The 22,769-nt window shown below is 38.1% G+C and overlaps 1 protein-coding gene across 1 annotated transcript in view; it reads right to left on the reverse strand.

Annotated features, from left to right (window-relative positions):
* Positions 1-3,902: 3,902 nt before the first annotated feature.
* LOC124265272 (A disintegrin and metalloproteinase with thrombospondin motifs 9-like) overlaps positions 3,903-22,769 on the reverse strand; it is a 41,155-nt gene continuing 22,288 nt past the window's right edge. Inside the window, exon 6 of the mRNA XM_046700061.1 lies at positions 3,903-3,954. Within this exon, the coding sequence (XP_046556017.1) occupies positions 3,914-3,954 (41 nt within the window). The 3' untranslated portion in view covers positions 3,903-3,913. The remainder of the gene's footprint in view (positions 3,955-22,769) is intronic.

The following is a 22,769-nucleotide window of genomic DNA, read 5'->3' on the forward strand; positions in this document are numbered from 1 at the left end:
ACGTATCCAGCTTTAATATTCCATAAACAACGTCACTTCTTGAATCATTGGTAACAGATTCAATTACCTTAACAGATGCCGTGGATTCAGTAAATATAACTGCATCATGATCATAATCATTTACCCACCGTAGGGCTTGAAGAGGTTCAGCAGCCAATACTCAGGGATGGTCATTTAGTCTCAACACATCTGAGATGAACATATCTGGAATCCAATATGCCCCAGCCGTTCGGACTTAGGCCGAATCCTCTTAGGCATAGGTACATATATGTATGCATTTGGCCTAATTTTGACTTATTAAATCTTATTGCAACCGGATTGCACTCTAAAACTCCATATTTCTGAATACTCAAACCCAACGGGACCTAGCCATGTGACCAGTATTCAACACAGTCATTTACAATATCATTAGCTGAATTATGGTTGGTTTTCGATTTCAATTTGAGATAATATTTGAGAGACATAAGTTCACAATGAAGACCTAGAGGCTTTTCTCAACACTGAACCTGAAACTGGCATAGTTAGAAAGACATCGGGCATACTCGCAAAGCCTTTGACTGAAAGGGATCCAAACTGACATTTTTTGCAGACATAAATACCAGGCAGCCATAGTCAAGCCTTGATTATATCAACTCTTTATAAAGCAGTAACATAGAAAATGTATCAGCACCCCACTCATTTCAACAAATTTACAACCTTATTACATTTGTACATGACATAATCTCTATCAGAGCCCCATATTTGTCTCTAGTAAAACAAAATTAGAAATTTCTAAGCTATCTCCAAAAGGAACCGCCATCTGCAAACTGCGTTACATCTACATGTCATTCATCATAATATTGAAAATCACAGGGCTAATAACGTTGCTTTTTCAGTCATATTCAAACAGAAAAATCTTGCCCAATGCAAACTTGATGTAGTACTTTCGGAAAGAACTGAATGAATTCATCAGAACATGTTGCCATTTATCCCTAGATTCTGTGGTAATTTGTAAAAAGAGAACTTTTTCTCGATGTCATGAGCCTTCTGACATATTGGGGTTCTTGAGAGGCACATGGAAGTTGATATTCAAGTATAAGACAAAATATTATGGATGTCAACTTCATCTATATTGTATACACAACGTTTGAGGGCTTTCCCTTGCCACTTCGTCAGGCGAATGAAGAACAAGTTGACATCCATAATATTTTGTCTTATACTTCTGAATATTGGTCACAATATTGTCTCCGTCTTAAACATGTATAGGACAGCGAGCATGAGAGTTGAGTTGAGTTGAGTTGGGCTTTACGTCACATCGGCATTATTCCAGCCATATAGTGACGAGAACAAGTGTGCATTAATATACATTGTAAGTACAAAGTGGTTTCGTTTCAAAGACACACATTCATTACATTGTCATTTTGGAACAGAGAATGTCATAGCACTAAATTGAAAAGCAGGTAAATTCGTTAGTGACATTACACAGTTACAATTTATGATATAGATCAACTTCCCTGCGAGTATGAGAACCACTGGCACGTTTTAATTTGGGGCCAAAAGAAAATGGCGTACATCTATTCATACTTGAATTATTACTACGCCAATAAAAGCGTTTGGTCGCACGTTTCTTCCTCAACACAGCCAGGTCACATGGAAGTGAAATATGACAAACCCCCACATTTGCTTGTTTTCGTGCTTTATTTGTCTTTCACCATTCATCATTCCACCAAACCTTGGAGAGGAAAGTAGATCGCTTTTTTATGATAATTTCAAAAAAAGTTGGGATATTTGAATTATATTGAAGTAATGATACCATTTGAAACATCACCATCCGTTAGTACATACTGGGAAGTGATCACTCTTCCTGGAGCATCGTCATGGAATACACCCCAGTTAAAATTGAGAGCTAATGAGGGGAATATCGAATCATACAAGGCAGAAAACACGCATCTCCTCAAATCCATTCAGGCCATTTTACAGCATTTGATTTTACAAATATTGCACAGCATCCCCTTCGAGGATTCGTGACATTTGGATTGCGCGGAAACCGAGGAACCATTTATTTTACAATTGCTCTCAGGCCATAGGGATGTCTCCTGCATTCATACAGGGGATTTAGAATTATTTGATATAAATAATCATTCTTTAAGATTATCACCATGAGCTACCAGACTTTGAGCATTTCAGTGCAAAATGGTTAGGAAGAAAATAGCTTTATCCATTGTTCCTTTTCAACATGCCAACCGTTCAAAATATCTTTCAAACATCAAGGAGTAGATGAGTTTTAGCAACTGAGACAATTTGACCCTCTTTGTTGGTAGCAACCTGGAACAAAAAGGTCATAAATATCTGAGGGAATGTATATGGATCTGCCAAGGGAACAGCAGCCATTTGCACCAGGGGAGTTGATTGTGATTGCTCAATATACAGCACCATGCCAAAAGTGTTGCAAGAAAAATGGCTGCCACTGTATTTGAACTGAGCTTGCCGTTAGCTATTTGGATAAAAAAAAATTCACTGTTTACATCCAAAAATAAATGTTGGTATAGGATCATATTTTAGGGGTTACTTTTTCACCTAGCACCTACAGGAAATAGGCGGAGCAGACGACATCCTGTTTACACTGGAGATGTTACACTGGCTGCTGTCAAAAGAGAATTGACTCCCAGGTTGACAGAAAGGTTAATATTTTTTAAACAGGGTGGAGAAAAAAATTACAACATTGCTAAGATTTTGGGGCTACATGGATCTACTGTCTCTAGAGTCTGGAAGAAATTTTCTGCCTGCGGTTCAGTAGAAAACAAGGCTAGAGGTGGGAGGCCCAAATTGTCTGACCAGAGAAGTGATCGCCGACTTTGTCGTATGGTGCAAGGTAATCGTGTAACAAAGTCAGCCTAGCGGACCATGTGGACAGTGATAACAGCAGTCAGGGACAGGGCGAGAAACAAGTTGTTTACCTACCGAGTGACCACAAGATAACCGGGAAGAAACGATGACTTATGCCTGACCTTTGTTGTCCAGTCAAGGGTACATGAAGCATATATAAACCCAGGACTCCGAGCCTTAAGAAGACAGACTCAGCAGGGACGCAGGGAGACACATAGACTAGCAGACACAGTGACCGCAGCAGTCGAGTGCACACCTCCACCTCCCTCCCCAGTACAGCAGACCTGGTCCTGACGTCACTCTGGACTTATGATGCGATAGACGTACTCCTTGGAATAAAATATCCATCTTCTTGTACTTCTGGTGTTCAAGTTGTCTCTCACTTTGTTACAGTCGGAGGCAGTCTTTGACAGATTTGACTCATGACTTCAATGACTTCAATAAGGTATGCAAAGTATTATCTAAAAGAACTATTCACAGAAGACTCCAATTCTATGGTTTTCGAAAATGTGCTATTCGGAAAACTATCACAATTCCACGATTGGTTTATCAATATCTAAAGGTTGACCATGTCCGTGCCCCGAACCCTTTCATAAACACTGTTTGTAGATCATATTATTACTTGACCTTATTAGTCAGTCATAGTCATTTCCATCAGCCGTGGGGAGCCTAGTGGTTCAAGGGTTCGTTCATTGCGCCCAAGACCCAGGTGTTCAATTCCCCTCATGGGTGCAATGTGTGAAGCCGTGATATTGCTGGAATATTGCTAAAGCGGCCTAAAACTAAAACCAAAACTTGACAATGGAGTCTGGGTTCAAATCCAAGATTCGCTCCGATCATGATCATTTCACCAAAGTTGTAAAGGGCTAAGACTCGACTTTCGTAAATTCGGGCTTTCCTCCTTCATTCAGTTGACAGAACGCGATTTAATTGTAAATCTGTGCAAAGTGGCTTTCAAAAAATATCCAGTAACCCTGGGAGTAACTTGACAAAAATTAGACTGTGGCATTCAGCCACCCTCTCTAACGGTCCACATCTACTTAAAGAGTTAACCACACGTTACAGTTGTTGCAGATATCGACGGTAAGTCTGAAAGAAAGTGATACACTTGTTAACATATTCACCGATGCATGCACTCAGATAAAACTAAATAATCAGAGACTAGTTCTGTCACACAAATACTTAGACAAATCGCCAGTTTCGAAGATGTTGTATCGTGACTATCTCTGAAGGAAAGGATATGGCATTCATCTAGCACTCGTTATTTTACGCAGTACAAACAAGTTAGAGTTCCTGAATATTTCCTGTCTTCCAGAGGAGATATCGCTTGGGGGATGATATCAAGCGACATCTATCACGAGACCCTCAAAAATAAATAAATATATACATGCGCACCAACCAAGCACCATCCACTATTTATGATAAGTACGAAAACACTACACGTTGTTGTATTTTTGTACATGCTTTAAAACCAAATTCAGATTGTTGAAATGGTAACTGTAACATAGTTTACTCTGATTAAAAGAAAAACTTATATTTGGTAACAATTTCCTTTGCAATCTGAGAGGAATACACAAAAACTATGAACAATAAATATCAACAATGTCGGAAAGTATGATCACAAAGAACGATTCTCAAATGATTAATATGATTGTATGAAACACCACTGGCGACCACATCAGTGGCAGGAGCAGCCGCCCCTTATAACATAACGGATAACATCTGTCAATCTCCTCTTACTGGTAATGAAACGTCGAATTCACAGCATTAGAAAGTTCTGTCATTCCTCATGAAGTGCCTGCGTCAATTCCTTCAGGTGTGAACAGGATGATCGTTGGCTCGAACTTGGCGTCAAAAATAGACCGTCACAAACATTTTGATGGAACCACAGTAATATTTCGAAGGGTAAAGCCTAGCATTGTCAACAATGAATATCGGACGACTTGCAAGGTGACGGATATCAAAATGTGGCACAACAGCAGCACTTCATGTTGATAACGATGACAACTGAGTGTTCCAAGTATTGTAATAAGATCCAACCTGCAGTCGTATGAAAGGCGACCCCCCAGAAATATAAGACAGTGAACTACCACTAAAGGGTTCAGCTGCATGGATCTTCTGTGTAGAAGATAGATACTTTCATAAGGCCAATAAACAGTTAGTTCTCATGTTGCCTGCACCACGCCAGACGGTCGTGCCTGTTCCTATCTGCGAGGAACGACTTTGCTCAGACCAGCAGCCCACAACATTTTTGTCATAGTACTGGTTGACAGTGCCGACGCAGCTCTTCGGCATAAGGCAGTGGGGCTTGCCAAACGAAATAGGACTGTCTTATTATTGGTGGTCAAGGTCTTGGACGATCCTTTACTTCACCGGTGGCCACGCTTTTCCTCTCAAATCGACTAATAACACTATTGTTAATATTCAGGTTAGTACCGATGATGCCACAGGCCATCCCTGCGTCATGCATGCCAATAACTTGTCATCGTGCCTTATCTGAAAGTCTATGTCTTGCCAGGTCAAGAAAAGTCAGTCTTTAGTACTACCGGATTTTACATGTGCATTCTAGTATGCAATGGTATGATCGCCTGATTGACCAGAATGTTAAGCATTCAGGTGAGCTTCATTAATGCTCATGTATATATCTACAACTGAATTTGTTCTTTTCACACCCAAGACTCTCGTAACCACTGTTAGAATTAGTTAGGACGATAAATAAAGTTTTTCAATCCTGTGTCTTTCATAACAAATATATCGATATATGACATACATGAATACGATACACCATATAGCATTGGCTGCACGTGGGAAGAGTGAGTGAGGTTAGTCATTTGATTTAATCGGTTATCCCAAATTGTGGGTTTCGCCGTAGTCTTTTAAACATGAACAACTTCCAGCTCTTGAGTTTAGCAGGTTCGCTGGAGTGTATTTTGGGTGATAGATATATTGTATCAGGAACAAAGATTGTACTTAGCAAAACTAGGCGAAGGTGTCTGTTCCCAATAAATAGTATGTTTACCATAATAACCTCTGTATCAAGTAAATGCATAAACTTAATTGTTCTCGTCACGATATGGCTGAAATATTGCCGATGTGACGTTAAATATTAACTCACTCACTCACTGTATCATGTAATGAAACTCTATAGTCGAAACACGTGTTCTCATTTCTCACAAATACTACTTATAAATTGCATGTTGTCCCAGAATGCGGGTACTGGTACTGTATTTGGAAAATGATCCCACTATGATAGTGTCCTCACGAAATTCTATTACGATTTGTATAACTAAAGTTGGCCAATATTGTAAAATCATCCGCTACGTCCCAGTTAGACAGTTTCAGTATGTAAATCATTCTTTTGATAATCATTGACAATTATCTCGGTAGTTTCTCAAGATTCACACTGGAGAATTCTGATTCGATAGCCGACAGATAAAGCCGATGCGATGTTTGTAAACACTGAAGATAGTGCCTACTTGAACTTTCATATCTGTACCTTTATCACTCTATAACCCCAGCGGATACCGTATATATCCATTTGCTGTCTCCTACCTTGAAACCTATTCATCATATATTATATCAAGCAGTTATAAACTTAAACTTTAGACTCTCTGCACCTTTTTGTATCACTGTGAATAGGGCGATCAATAAATGTTTGAGTTTTTTTCATCAAGATTAAGACGACGTTAAGTATTCACTAGCGCAATGAAAAAGTGAGCTGTAACAAATGTGATTCTGTGGCACTTCGTTATGGTTACATGGGTACATAGATATCTTGTACAGTGTTCTACAGGGAATATATGCATCCATGGGTGTACCCTGTGGCGTCTATGTAAATGTAAACTGTGGCGCCTATTTAAATGTAAACTGAGTGATGACACAAGGTACAAAGAATGCAAAGATGTTAGTTATTCCTTTTCACTTCAATGTTTCCATTACACGAATACATCGTCTGTGACCAAGGTTCAGCAGCTCACTTTAGTTACAAACCCAGGGGATTTTACACTCCAGTGACAAACTGACTAATCAACTGTTCAATCCGTCTTTGATCATAGCAATGTTTATGTATCTCCAACAGTATTGTCTTTAATGGCAGTGACTCGCGTTTGCAACAGACAAACAAACTTTTTTTAGATTACTGTAAGAGTATTATTTGCTTCCAAATATCCAATGCAGTGAGTGAATAGACGTTTTCAGTACCTCTCAGTCCTAAAAATTAAGAGGGGCGGAGTGATAGCCTTGTGGGTAAAGCGTTCGCTCATCCCAAACAAGATCCAGGTTCGATTCCCCACATGATTACAACGTATTGCTGGAATGACAGGCCTAAAACTTAACTCACTCGCTCCCTCATATACATTCAGACAACAACCTCTTGCGAGGAACCTTACAAAACACCGACCCGTAAAAGTCTCATTAAAATGTGGTGTTATATTGTGGTATGTTATATTGGAGGTTGTTGATCAAACATGGCGAGATACAAATTATGCTTTTCTTGGAAATCCTACCGCTTAAGACCGCCTCCGTGGTGTAGTGGTTAGAGCGTCCGCCCGGAGAGCGGAAGGTCGCGGGTTCGATCCCCTACCGCGTCATACAAAAAGACGTTAAAATATGGTACTTGTTGGTCCCTGCCTGGCGCTCGGCATTAATGGGTACAACAAGGACTGGTCAACTCGGAGTCAGGTCTGATGGGGTATTCATGCTTCACTGCGGCATGGTATCTCAGTGGGCTAGCACTATAAAACCAGCTTCAGTCTGGGCTAGTACAAGCAGCCGCACATACACATACACACGCATGCACGTCGTCATATGAGCAAAAAATATTCTCAAGCACGACGTTAAACCCAACTTCACCTCACCTCACCTACCGCTCATATCAACTTACGTATAACAATGCAGATGGAGATAGTAGCATAGTAACATATGTTCTTTTCAGATTCTAGATGTTAGCCTAGAGATAGAGACTAGATGTTAGTCTAGTTACACTGGTGGTTTTCATTACCCTGTGATCCCCAAACAGAAACACAGTGAACGTATTATGAATTCACACCTGGATTTTACATGTACTACAAACGTTAAATTCATTCGATTGTAATACGTTTGGAAATGCGTGCAACATGTTGTTTGTATAATAGTTAACATACCGCTTCCCCAGCTTAAGTCCCTCTTCTCGTACAGGTCTCCAATTGATCAGCAAGTATCAGTGAAACCGTAGACTCTCACAAACATGACATTAGTTTCACATGCTGACATAACCCAAAAGATGACTGGCTTTTCAGCATAAACGAATTTGAAGATGTTGTACTGTTTAACTAATTTTCTGGACAGCAAAGTTCGAGACTAATTATTATTCTGTGCAACTTGTGTCATAGATGCTTACCTCTGGCACGACAGCCAATCCAGTTCCCCTCAAGTCAATTTTGAATCGTCCTTTAGTTCCACACACTGCCACACTGTTTCCGTGATCGGTATAGCAGTCAGCAGCCCTGCCGTATGGCTTTGCCTTGCTTGTCCAGTTGGCGAATGTGTAGTCGTTCTTCACTACAGTCATGTGCTTTGGAAGGAGGAAGAAATAGGTCTGACTCAAACATTTAATGACTGTCATGGATTATATTGTCGTGACTATATTCCTTCACGACTTCCAGGCGTACCGTATCGTCTTCGTTAGATCATAAGACCACTTATAAAAGTCGTGTCATACCAACAGTAAATTATAAAGCGTACCTGCTCTGTATTAAGTAAGCATCGTCTGTGATGGAGCTAAATTCGATATGTTTGCGCTAATCTTTGCTCCACCGACAATTGCTTCTCTGAAGTAAGTGCTAATGACAAATTAAAATACTTTAATACATGACATATCCAAAATCCTATTGGGAATAACATTGAAGGCCACTTATTGATTAAATTCGGTCATCATGAATGAATATTGAGGAATTAAATATGATCTTTTAGGTGGAGTCACATCAACCTTCCATATAGGGTAAACCTGATTACTCACCTTGACATCCAATCTAATCTTTTGGAACCACTGATGATTCTCCGTGCCTGCATGGAGGTATTCACCACCACATCCCGGGGAGCGAATTCCTGGGTAGAAGCCATAGTTTTCATTTATAAGTGTTACATACTCCCGAGGATTCTCTGTATTCATGTCGTGACAGTATATCCGGGTCTGGTTGAAGGGATGGCTCCCCACATGGAGCCAGTACTCGCCATCTGGACTCTCGGGTTGACACTGTTGCACATCGGAGCACGATGTAACCACTGTTGAAAAATGAATTACAAAATGGATTATTTTCTTCTTTAGATACATCTGATATATCATGTGTATGGGCGCTGGTGACGCCTAACAATTATAGATTTTGGCTGTTGACAGTTGCGCTTCTCAGGCGTGTTTGAAATTTTTATCATGAATTCGAAACCCGGTCAGCTGTGATTGTTTCTAGGCTTGTGTGCACCATATATGCCATCGTTGGCTTCAACACAGATGCAACATCGTCAAACAAACTTCAGCCTGTTTAATTCGGGACTTTTCCATATCAAACTGACTTACTGTGACATTACTGAAATATAAGTCAAGGCGGCGGTAAGTTATTAACTCTCACTAAACAAATTATTATTGAGACGTGTACATAAAGCATCATTTGAAAGGTTTATGTCACATTGGGAGAGGAAATTTTAGGCGGATATGGGATCGGGAGAAACCAAGCGGAGAGGATATAGAACATTTAAGAATCCTACGCCACAGAACACTATTGTCAAACCCTATTACCAAGAACACAAAGAAACGCTACGGGTGTGGAGCTGCTACACTTAGAATCGAAGGAGAAACAATATTCCAGTAGAGAAAGAGTTATGTTTTAACAGTGCAGATTCTTTTTAGGACGAAATGAAAGGCTTATGGATGTGGAAAGGGTTTGGTCGTTTATATTTAACTTGCCCATTTTACGAGATCTTTTTTAAAGCCAAAGGGGAAAATACCTTCGTGTTTTAACAAATGATCAGTTTTTGGGTTGTTGTTTTTTGTCGTGTGTTGTTAGTAAGTCCAGATCTTGTCGTTTACACTGCTAAAACCGAGATGCCAATTTATCGAAGCGTACGAGTATTTTATACGGGTAAATAAAACTAGTACTAGCTCTTCATATTTATGTTTTCGTCATAACACCATCATCATCATACTTGAACTCCATCGGAATACACTATTCAGGCAGAACAACCGCCAATACGCTTACAGCTACTGCACGGAAACGGCTGATTCCCCCCTCTACTAAAGACAGACAACAATGCCGTGAACGTAGACAGTTAGTCCGACGGGAGTAACCTGTACCTTGCAAACTGCTCACAGGGACATTACAACAGCAATACAACTGTCACAACCTCAGCCTACTTTGCTGGACACAAACAAGGTAATCAATAGATAAAACGAACCTATGATTCAGACAGCACAAGGCAATAGCGACCGTAAAGTGGGGGAAAGTAACCATACACCAGATAAAAACAGCAAGTATAAATATCATCTCCCACATTCTGTCGACGTCGTGGGTGACGTGATTTGCTTAATTTCACCAGGGGTATATATGTACGTCAGAGAGACCAATCAGTGTCAACACTCGGCAACTATATATGGTCATGCCTTTCGTTGGCTAATTAAACTAAGGCATCGTTAATTATACAATATGAATGTACTTTCAGATATAAATGTATAAAATCAATATGTGTACCATAAAACCAATGGAAAAGACTCAAAATAAGCTGCAGCCAAAACCATAAAACATACGCACAAGCCCTGGAAAATTGAGTACATATGAACTACGTGATAGTAAGCATGTATTATGGTACTCGGGTATAGTTTGAACAAATTAAATGAACAAATTAAAATGCATGGTTTTGCACCGATTTTTTTATAACCAATATTCCTCCTGTATCACCCATACTTGCATTATACATTATTCCCATATTTGTCACTCATGCTTTGTGAGAGGTTTATTATTCAAGTATTTGAACTAGTCAAGATTGAGCCTTTAGAACGTCCTCAAAATAAAAAAATATGATATAAATATAGTGGCCAGACATAATATAGGTTTGATGATTTCGGTACATGTGTCGTTAGTCTCAACATACATGTTCCGTTTTGACGATTCACGTCAATTGTCTCAGGTCTCTTCTCTCAATTTGTCGAGCTTAAGAAGAACACTTGTGGTGATTTTTTTTGTCTTCGCCCTGTGCCAACAGTAATCTTTGTTGAACGTGTGTATTTCACCTGTTTTCAATCTGTTCATTACATATAGGATCACCTCCGGTGTTGAGTCACCATTTATGTAAAGCCACCCCACTCTAAATTAAACCTTGAACTGAAGCATTTTCATCAAACGCAACAGAGACATTGATGACAGATATTAGAAACAATTTTCAACAATACTTGATTAAATACGCCTCGAATACGCCTGCCAACGACCCATCTTAGACTAACAGCTAGTCTCTGAAATGAACATATTTTCAGAGACTAAACAAATCTGCAGAGGGATAATTTCTTGGAATTTCACAACATGTACACAGGTTCTTATCACCCATTACTGCTGAAAGTGTGTGTGTCAGGAATATTTATTGTCCGAAACACCTCTCCCTCCTACTGTCAGAGTAGTGGGCAGTTTTCGGGGCAATGAGTATCAAGTGTCTCCAAATCTATTTTGAAATCAAGCAGGGATACCAGCTTAGGGCAGCATCTTCTGAGATTCCTATGGCTGGACAACTGGGTCTCACAAAAACTTCAAAATTACTTATATTCTCCAAAATCCAAAGGTTCTGTCTGTAGTATATGTGGTAATTTAGTTCATGTCGCATCGGAAGGAGAAAACATTTTATTGGAAGTACTAAGACAGAGGCATGTCTTCTGATCGAAAAATGTTTTAAAAGTATCAGTTCACAAGGAATGTTCTAGATATACTGTGTATAAATAATGATTAGGTGAGGTATTTCGAGTGGACAATACTTTGTGCCTTGAAAAGTCTGTCACTAATTTGTGCCAATCCTGTGGATCTGAAGATGATGTTGAATCAAGGTATTTGCAGGAAACAAGATCGGAAATCTCCCATGTCTGCTTTTACCTGTATCATGCCACTATGGACATCGCATAAATGCATGAAATAAAGTGCGCAAGAAGACAGACAAACATATTGGCATCATGGAGAATGAGCAATATAATGATGACATGACGAATATATCAAGTACATTCACAATGCTCACTGTGAGTAGTGTCCAAAGCACCATAAGAAACAAACTTCAATATGGCATTAAAATGTTAAAATTTAGACGTGAATGCCTTTCATCCTTATACTCACTCAAAGGCTTGCAGGAATAGTCACTGTCGTTGTTTGGTTGACAGTACCGGGACTCTAAGCACGAGTGGCTTACACACACTCCGGCAAGTCTCTGACAGGAGATACATGCAAAATATAGTACATGTATATAATATTTTTCCACAATCCATAAAAGTCACACAATGTTATGTGACATGTTTTGTATAGTTTGAAATAATGTAATTGGCAAAATTTCGATTTCGCCAATATCTATACAAAAAGAACTTAGTTAAGCACCCCCTGACATATCTCACAACAAGAGGATCCTCCTGTACAAAACCTGGCCCAATCGGAAGCTGCTTTACACGAGGAATGGCGTAGACTGCCCCTTCAGAGGATCACATGGAGGTTACACTCAGTATTGAACTTCAATCAATTTTAAAACCGTTTTTCTTTCCTCGATTGTGTGTAGCATAGGCGTTGTGTCAGATCGATGTTCTTATATCCTGCTCCATATTTTGGCAGCCCACATCATTCAACCTACATTCTGGTGGCATACATGTTCCAGTCAGAGCAAGCGAAAGCAGTCGATGGCAGCGGTATGGGACACGACGTCACAATAGCCGTTAGATAGCGGTAAGGGAAATTAGGGTTATATTTTGTGACGTAAGTAAGGCTTTTGACATGGTTTGGCATAAAAGTATTATACATAAGCTAAGACGTTATGGTATAGGGGGTAACCTGTTGAAATGACATGGGAGGTATCTGGACAATAGAGTTCAGCGAGGTGTTATAAATGGTAACAGGTCTATCCAAAGATCAATCTTAGCTGGGGTGACCGAAGGCTGTGACTTAGGACCCCTATTGTTTATAGCTTATATCAACGACATCGTTGAAGGAATTAACAGCAATATCCGTCTCTACGCAGATGACACGTCACTTTATCTTATAATAGACGATCCTGATGAAACGGCTCTTTGCCTTAATAATGATATACGTAAAAATTCGGATTGGGCTGACAAATGGCAAAATACGTTTAATCCTAATAACACAGATTCTATACAATTTTCTCGTAAAGTAGGGCCCCACCCAAAGCAAAATTTAATCATGAATGATAGTAATGTTAATGACGTTAATAGTCAAAAACATTTGGGGCTCGCTTTACAGCATGATTGTTCCGCGACTGATCATTTTAATTGTATGGGTAAAAAGGGTTGCACCCATGGTAAACTGTAAATATCGTCTCTATTGTAAAGCCCTACAAACAATATACCAACAATTTATTTTGCCTAACTTTGATTATTTTTGTCACATTTGGGACATTTGTACCAAACAGCAAGCACTAACTCTTGAAAAACTTCATCTTGAACTATTTGCAGTGCTGTTCGCGGTACGAGTCATAAAAATATAAAGACAAATTTCCAACCACTATGCACGCAAAGATAGACCCAAAACCAAACATTGTTTTATAAAATTAATAACAATTTAACTCCAAAACATTTGAGTAATCTTGTCCCTCCCTCCCAAGACACTACAAACTACAATTTAAGAGACCGTTCCAAACTTCAATCTATCTATTGTAAAATATGTCAAGTCATTTCTCCCAGATACAGTAAATTTGTGGTATTCTTTGGCTACCCATCATAGAGAATCGACTTCCTTGGGTAGTTTTAAGATACAAATTAATGTGTCAAATAATTACACGCTTTTTCCTCACGATTGTTATATTTATGTACCCCGGAGCGGTATTCAAATAAGCAACACAATAGCCCCACAAGGAGAAACTAATCAAACACTGAGATCATGAAGATTACCTTTGGCCACGAGTTGACTTCGGAGAAAACATAATCTAGTGTGTGGGTTACTTCCGTTACTTCTGTTCCAAGAGTGACGTCATTGAGTTCACAAACACCAGTTCTGATGTTGAAGTTGAACGAACCACACAGGAGAGCTCCAAGGCATAAACGTGCACATAACATGACTCCATCGGTCATTGTTGAAAATATTTTCTTACCAGGAAGTAGCTGGTTTTTCCTTAGTTGTGGTACATCATCAAACTTTGAGCACATTTTCTCCGTGTGTGCTCTATTAACACAAGTTATACAAACGATCGCAAAGCTTATAACGTGGAAGCACCCCATTTTCAGTTTTCAGTTTTTACGCAATATAGTAATTGCTCAAACAGTGAAGTGTTTGGTGTGCTTCTGTACTAAGGTTCACAAGCTATCACAGAACTGCCTGCGCCGTTGGACAAGTTTGCTCTGTATACGGCATATACTGTCTGCTTTGCCTATGTTACGTAAACAACCCTCTGGAGAATCAATTATTAGTTTAGCAAGAGAATGTCAAAGCAGGTGTATTGAACCATTAGAACTACAATTTTTCATGCCTGTCATACATGAATAGTAGTTCTAATGGATGTGATCGATTATTGTTCAGCAGTGTTGAAAATGTTGCCATTGTTTGATAGATGATTACCATTTCAAAATAATGCCTTCAGTTTTATCGAGATAAATGACTATTTTCCACATCCAGAGGATGTCTCAAATTGAAATATGAAATAAGCCAAAATAATGTTTGTCATGAACATTTGGCTGGTGACATCAGGACGAGACAAACCTGACTTGGCTAGGAAAGCACGGGAAGAAATCGTTTAGATTTGGGATCTCTAGTTGTTTTATGTGTTAATTCGAAGGGGGGTGGGGGTATTGGATTTGTTTTGATTTATTGTATTAATTGCTAACTATATTTACTATAGTGTTTGGTTCGTGTAAGTCGGATCAGATCGATCCATCGATTCGGTCCATGGCTATTTATTATATATAGGGTTGCATATATTCCACTTGTTCATTTCATAACTGCATTGTTTACAGCCTAGATATACATTTTGCTGATATTTCTATCGTAACTTAACAGTCACCATTTGTTTTGATGATAGACTTTCGTATCTTGTGCTTTCCTGTTAATAGTAAGTTATGACAGTAAGTTATTGTGAAGCAGTAAAAGCAATAACAGCTTGATAGAAAGTTATCGCAAAACAGTAAAAGCAATAACAGCATGACAGTAGGTTATTGGGATCGAAGCAGTTAAAGCAATAACAGCATGGCACTAAGTTATTGGAAGCAGTAAAAGCAATAAGAGCATGAGAGCAAGTTATTGTAAAGCAATAACAGCATGATGGTTAGTTAAATTGAAGCAGTAAAAGCAATAACAGCATGGTAATAAGTTATAGTGAAGTAGTAAAAGTAATAACAGCATGATAGTAAGTTATAGTGAAGCAGTAAAAGCAATAACAGCATGATAGTAAGTCATAGTGAAGCAGTGAAAGCAATGACAGCATGATAGTAAGTTATAGTGAAGCAGTGAAAGCAATAACAGCATGATAGTAAGTTATAGTGAAGCAGTGAAAGCAATAACAGCATGATAGTAAGTTATAGTGAACCATTGAAAGCAATTGCAAACAAGACAGAATTTGTTGTTGCTGCAGTTGTATATGCACATGGATACCCTGATATGTATGTAATATCTTCTCGACTACCTTCTACTAATGTTCTGCACTCTGTGTATGTAGTTGCACTTGAACACCTCTTTGATATGTATGATACCCTTAGTCAAAAGGGTGATACTTTTATACTGGGTGACCTCAATGCAGATATCTGTAAAAACACATTATCCCCACGTGATAGTGTGCTTTATAACTATATCACAGAACGGCATTTTATACATGCAGTTAGTACATTACGCAACCATGGGCCTGACCATACATGTAGAAGTAAGGACAGCAGATTTAAATCGCTCATTGATTACATACTCCTCCCGTCACACCTGACCGGTCAGCTTGCCTATTGTTGTGTAATGGATGATTGTAGCTACGCTGTATCTGACCATTACCCATGTCTTGTTACTGTATCTAGACAACAGGAACATGTACGCAAAGCTGATAGCCTCTATTTTCCAAAATGGCAAAAAGCTGACCAATGTGACATTAACGTATACAGCGACGAGAGTTCCCGACTTCTCTCAAAAATTACTATCCCACCTCATCCCCTACCTCCCCATGAAATTGAATCATACACATGTAATGTTATAAATGCTTTACAATCCGCATTCCCGGTGTATTCCTTCGGGTGGTTTTAAAGCACATTTAAAGCCATACTGGAAATCAGACGGACTTAATGATTTGCATTACAATATGCGTGTAGCTAGACGCGAGTGGTTGGTTGGTAACTCGCCTTTGTACATTAATTACAAATCAGCTAAGCGGGAATTTAGACGATTACATCGTAAGTCTAAACGGAAACAGCGGTCAGACTTAAGTAGCGAATTAGAAAGGTGTTCCGATGCTGATATAGGTACTATCTTTAAATCAGTTCGCAAAATGAGGCGACAGAGTCAAGTTGTTAAAGAGCTAGTATTTGGTGATAAATGTGCAAATACAGCAGAAGATATTTGTGAACTATGGGGTGATTACTTTGCAGATCTCACCAAACCTCATTACTCTCCATTATTTGATAACAACTTTCCAATAACAGTTGACAGGAAGGTTAGAAATATAAGCCAGAAACAATCCTCCTGCAAAGAAGATATTTTATGTAAACATATTGAAAGTGATGAAGTAAAGGAACATATCAGTAATCTCCACAAAAATAAATCTCCTAGACCGGACTGTATTCACAATGAACATCTTATTTATGGTGGTGATGACATCGTTAATACATTAACGGCACTTTTTACCTCTATTCTAGGATCTGCATATGTCCCTAGCACTTTCAGAAGAGGTGTAGTTATCCCAATATATAAAGGTAAAAAGGCGAAAAATGATCCAAAAAATTATAGAGGAATAACTCTTAACACTTATTGGCTAGACTAGAAATCTGGGTACAAGAATACATACCCTCATTTCCAGACAAGTTCCAGTTTGGGTTTAGAAAGGAACATGGAGCAACCACTTCAGTTTTTACTCTAAATGAAAGCTTATCATATTATCTAAGCAGAGGTTCTCCCGTTTATACAGCCTTTATGGACAATGGGAAGGCGTTTGATCGCTTATGGCATAATGGACTCTTTTTAAAGCTATATCAAATGGTCATAAAGGGCAAAATGTGGCAGCTCCTATATCAAAGTTATACATCAAGCTCTGCTTTTGTGCAATATTGTGGTCTGAGATCAAATGAATATGTTATCAAGCAAGGTGTTGGGCAAGGTAGAGTCTTGTCTTCCTGGTTTTTCCTTGTTTTTATTAATGATTTGATATATGAACTTAGAGATTTGAACAATGGCATTTGTGTAAGTGGCATTAATATCCCATGTATTCTATTGGCTGACGACACAACACTTGCTTCCACTTCTCCAAAAGGTCTTCAATCATCACTTGATACTGTTTATAGCTTTGCTTGTAAGTGGCGTCTAACGTATAACGGTTCTAAAAGCACTTGTGTCATTTTCTGCAAATATAAGAAACGTCTGGGTAATTATTCTTTCAAATTTGATGATTCAGACATACCAATAAGTGATTGTATTAAGTATGGAGGCATTTTACTTTCGTCTGAACTATCCCCAGAATCTAGAGTATATTCATACTGCCAGAAAGCACGGCATTGTGTAAATTCTCTAAAAAATCTTGGTTTAAATGGTAAAGATCTCCACACTACTTCTTCTGTTACAATATGGAAAAGAATGATACTTCCAACAAGCTTTTACGGTTGTGAACTTTAACCCTTTCTTCGAGGTAAAGATTATGACTTGGTAGAAAGTACACATAGATATTTTGCCAGATGCGTTCAGGGTTTCGGTAAGCGCTTTTCCTCTGCTTCAGTGCTAGGTAACCTTGGAATGTAGAGCATGGATGGTTATATAGATAAATGTAGACTATTATTTCTCGGCAAACTGTGCAACAGCAAGTGTAATTCTTCATTTAAGGATATTTTCTGTGTACATTTAGCCACCTTTCAAAATAGAACAGTTGTCTTACACAGTATATGTGACACACTTATTCAAACCAGTTTAAAATACAATCTCTTCAATTATCTTAGTGACTATCTCGATTTTGGAAGGTTTCCATGTAAATCGTCATGGCGAAGAATAACTATTAATTGTATAAATAAATCTGAAACTGAACGATGGGTTTCTCAAGTGTGTGTAAGGCAAGATATAAATAGATATCGCCTGACTCACAATTTCTTTGGTGTACATAGATTGCATTGTTTGGTGTATTTTTACCCACAGTTTAAAGATATATTACAGTTTTGTGTACAAATCAGCTCAAGGGGAAAATTCTCAAAACATTGTGAACTCTGCAAAAGATATTGTAATGATTATGACTGCCATGTAATTCTACACTGTGAACACTATATGTACAACAGAAATAATTTCTTTTCAAAACTTATAGATCTCTTTGATGTGGATGTTTATGTACAAATAGAATTATTATCTGAAGATGAAATGTTATCACTATTTTCTGGGGGTGAACTACTAGTAACTAACGGTATTGATGAAATGTCATGGAGATGTATGATTGTCCTCTTCTGTAAATACCTATATTCCTTGCTTCCCTCACTAAACTGTGCATTCTAGACCTTTCATTTTTCTTTGTACAAGTATATATGACTATATGAATGTGTTGTGAATATATTGCTGTGATTATGTTGCTGTAAATATTTCATGTACATGTTTATAATGATCTTCGGACTACAATCTGGAGGAAATAAAGAGATTCATTCATTCATTCATCGAAGATGAATTTGTCCACTAACTTGGGGGAACCAACTGCAAAAGAATGCAAAAGAACTGCACGAGGACCATGCATCAAATTGCTGAAAAGCATGTGCAAGTATCGTGCATGTGAACAGCTGCGTTTTGGTGTGAAGTTTTGTTAAGAATTCACCAATTTTCACTGAGTTTCATCATTTATTGGACACACAAAACATAAACAATACATCATCTTTTCTGATTCTCTTTCATGCCTTCAGGCTATTAAAAATCTTTCTTGTAAATATCCACTTTTAATAGAAATTATTGAATTGTATAATGATCTTGCTACTGGCCAGTGCGGCATCGTCTTTTGTTGGTTACCCAGCCATGTTGGCATTTCTGGGAACACAACGGCTGATTTTGCTGCCAAGGCAGCACTCAACAAATCTGTGACACCACTTCTTATTCCATACACTGATTACAAAGCTGCTATTAGATCCTATGTCCGTGATTTGATGCAAAAGAAGTGGGAGACCCAAGTAGGTATCAATAAATTACGTGAAATAAAACCCTATATTGGTTACACCTACTTGGGTTGTCAGTCCAGATTTGAAGAGGTCATCATACGACGATGCCGTATTGGCCACACAAGGTATACTCATGAATACCTATTGAAAGGTGAGGGTGCTCCGTTTTGTATCCCTTGTGATGAAAGAATCACGATCAAGCATGTCCTGCTTGACTGTGTTGAATATTCCATCACAAGGGATATCTACTTCAAATCTACTATGAAGGATCTTATTAATAATATACGTTCTCATTTAATTATTGCATTTTAAAAAGAATTAGATTCGTTAACTGATTTGTAAATAGATAAAGGTTTTATGATTGGAAGTTTAAATTAATAACTCAGATGGCTGTACTCTCAAGGGGGGTTGAAGTATTGTAAAATTATTGTCCTCCTGAGAGGGTACGTAAGTCCCAAAATTTTCAAAGTCAATTTAAACTTACCAGGTTTTTTAAACGAAGTATTCTTGTTATTTTAATTTTGGCTAACATTTCTTACAATCGCCAGCAGCTGAAGGGATGGTGTAAATCCACCTAGGGTCCATGCAGGTAGCACAGGTACTGTAAGTCCCCATGTCCCTAGTATGGTGATCTACCTTCTGTTGTTGGCGATCTATAGCTTGTTTTTTATAATTGTATTGTCCAAATAGTGCTATTAGTTTTAACTTTCCACACTAGTTTTAATTTTAATTGTGATATTCTAGTTGTTTTACTGTCCTTTGATGACAGGTTTTATAATATACACATATTCTATTTCAAAGTCAAATATGTCACGATATGGCTGAAATATTGCCGATGTGACGTTAAATCTTAACTCACTCACTCACTCATCATTTATTGAACTCATGACAATAATCTTTTCAACGTTACGGATTTGTTTAACAATACATCCGTTCATTTGTAAACAGTCCTGTATAGAATATTTTGCAAAATCGAGTTTAGATCAGTTGACTGAGGTAAGTGGCTATATTTACACTAGTGAGTCTAAATGTTTGATGGGGAGTAATAATAATAAATAATTAGTAGTAGTTGTAGTAGTAGTAGTAGTAGTAGTAGTAGTAGTAGTAGTAGTAGTAAAGTATAGCGAAGCAGTAAAAGCAAAAACAGCATGACGGTTAGTTATAGTGAATAAGTAAAAGTAATAACAGCATGATAATTGGTTATAGTAAAGCAGTAAACGCAATAACAGCATGACAGTAAGTTATTGTAAAGCAATAACAACCTGATAATTAGTAATAGTGAAGCAGATTAAGCAATAACAGCATGATAGTAAGGTATAACGAAGCAGTAAAAGTAATAACAACATAATAATAAGTTCTAGTGAAGTAGTAAAATAACAGCATGATAGTAAGTTATACTGAAGTAGTAAAAGCAATAACAGCATGATAGTAAGTTATAGTGATAAAGTTGAGCCTCCATGAATCAATCTTTAAATCTCATCCAGTGGAATTGCAGAGGACTTAGAAAGAATTTTAATGAAGAACAGTTATTAATTCAAGATTATAAACCGTCAGCACTGTGTCTCCAAGAGACATATCTTAAACCTACTGACACATTTGACTTAAGACAATACAATTGTCATCATTTCTTTTCTCCACCAGGAGATAGGGCTTCTGGAGGAGCTTCTATTTTTATACGGCAGGGAGTCATTAACAGCCCCGTTCCTCTTAATACAAATCTTCAAGCTGTTGCCGTCCGGCTAACTAATCACATTGTATTTACTCTGTGCTCATTGTATATCCCTCCCTCTACTTCACTACGACAATCTGATCTTCAACAGCTATACGATCAGCTCCCTAAACCATGCATTATCTTTGGGGACCTGAATGTCCACAACCCTATATGGGGGAAGCGTAAATACAAACAGTAAAGGGAAGATACTTGAGGAATTCATTAACGACGATAATTTTTGCACATATAACGATGAATCTAACACTTATTTCATCCTGCTATTGGAATGTATTCAGCGCTTGACCTTTCTCTTACGGATGCCAACTTATTAAATGAATTTGAATGGTCGGTCCATGATCACCTCTGTGGCAGCGATCAGTTTCCCACCATTCTGAAAACCATCAACCCAATTGCTGATTCATCATCATCTAGGTGGAATTTTAAAAAAGCAAATTGGCAACTGTATGAGATATTGTGTACTTCAAACCTATCACCTGACCGTTTTATAACTACCGATTATTAAATTAAGCTATTTTCAGATCAGCTCACTGCCACAGCTGATCAAACAATACCTAAGTCCTCTGCAAATCTTCACATTCGCAAACCATGGTTCAATAATGAATGTAAACAGGCCAGAAAGAGTAGGAAGAAAGCCGAAAAGTTTTTTCGCAAACATCCTACGGTCCATAATTTAGACAAAGTAAAAATTATAAATGCCAAGGCTCGACGCGCATTTAAACAGAATAAGCGTCAGTCTTGGAGAAACTACGTTTCCAAGATAAATTAACGCACACCTATTTCAAAGGTGTGGAACGTGATCCAGAGAATTAAGGGCAAAGGTTCAAAATCTACTGTTCACCATCTGAAGGATGGTGACAATTTATTAACTGATAAGTCTCACATTGCCAATAAGGTTGGTGAAACTCTCGCCAAACATTATTCTTCGTAAAATTACGTCCCAGAATTTACCGGAATCATGTTTGGAAACACTTCTAAATATTTTTGATTCAATATGGACTTCAGGGAATTTCCCAACTTCCTGGCGTAATGCCATTGTAATCCCTATTCCAAAACCTGGCCGGGATCATACTGATCCGTCTAATTATAGACCAATCTCTTTAACGAGTTGTGTCTGTAAAACCATGGAAACAATGGTGAATAATACATTAACTTGGTATCTTGAAACCAATAAACTGATGTAAAATATCCAATGTGGTTTCAGGAACAATCGTAGTACCATTGATCATTTGGTACGTTTAGAATCCTTTGTCAAAAATGCAATAGTAAATAAACAACATGCAGTATCGATATTCTTTGATCTCGAGAAAGCATACGAAACCACCTCGAAGCATGGCATTTTAAAGGATTTACATAATTTTGGTTTAAGGGGTCGTTTACCTCTTTTTTATCACAGTTTTTGTCACACAGGCAATTTGAAGTCCGAGTAGGTTCAACCCTGTCTGACCATTATAGTCAGGATCAGGGTGTCCAACAAGGCAGTATTTTGTCTGTAACATTGTTTAGTATTAAGATCAACAGTTTATCCAAGGTTTTAAATGATTCAATCGATGGATCACTTTTTGTGAATGATTTTAACATTTCTTGTCGCGGTAAGAATATGCATACTATTGAATGGCAACTACAGTTGTGTTTAAACAAAATAAATAAATGGTGTCTTGAAAA

Source organism: Haliotis rubra, unplaced genomic scaffold (genome assembly GCF_003918875.1).
Source record: "Haliotis rubra isolate DU_JTF1 unplaced genomic scaffold, ASM391887v1 Scf97, whole genome shotgun sequence".
Lineage (NCBI taxonomy): Eukaryota > Metazoa > Mollusca > Gastropoda > Lepetellida > Haliotidae > Haliotis > Haliotis rubra.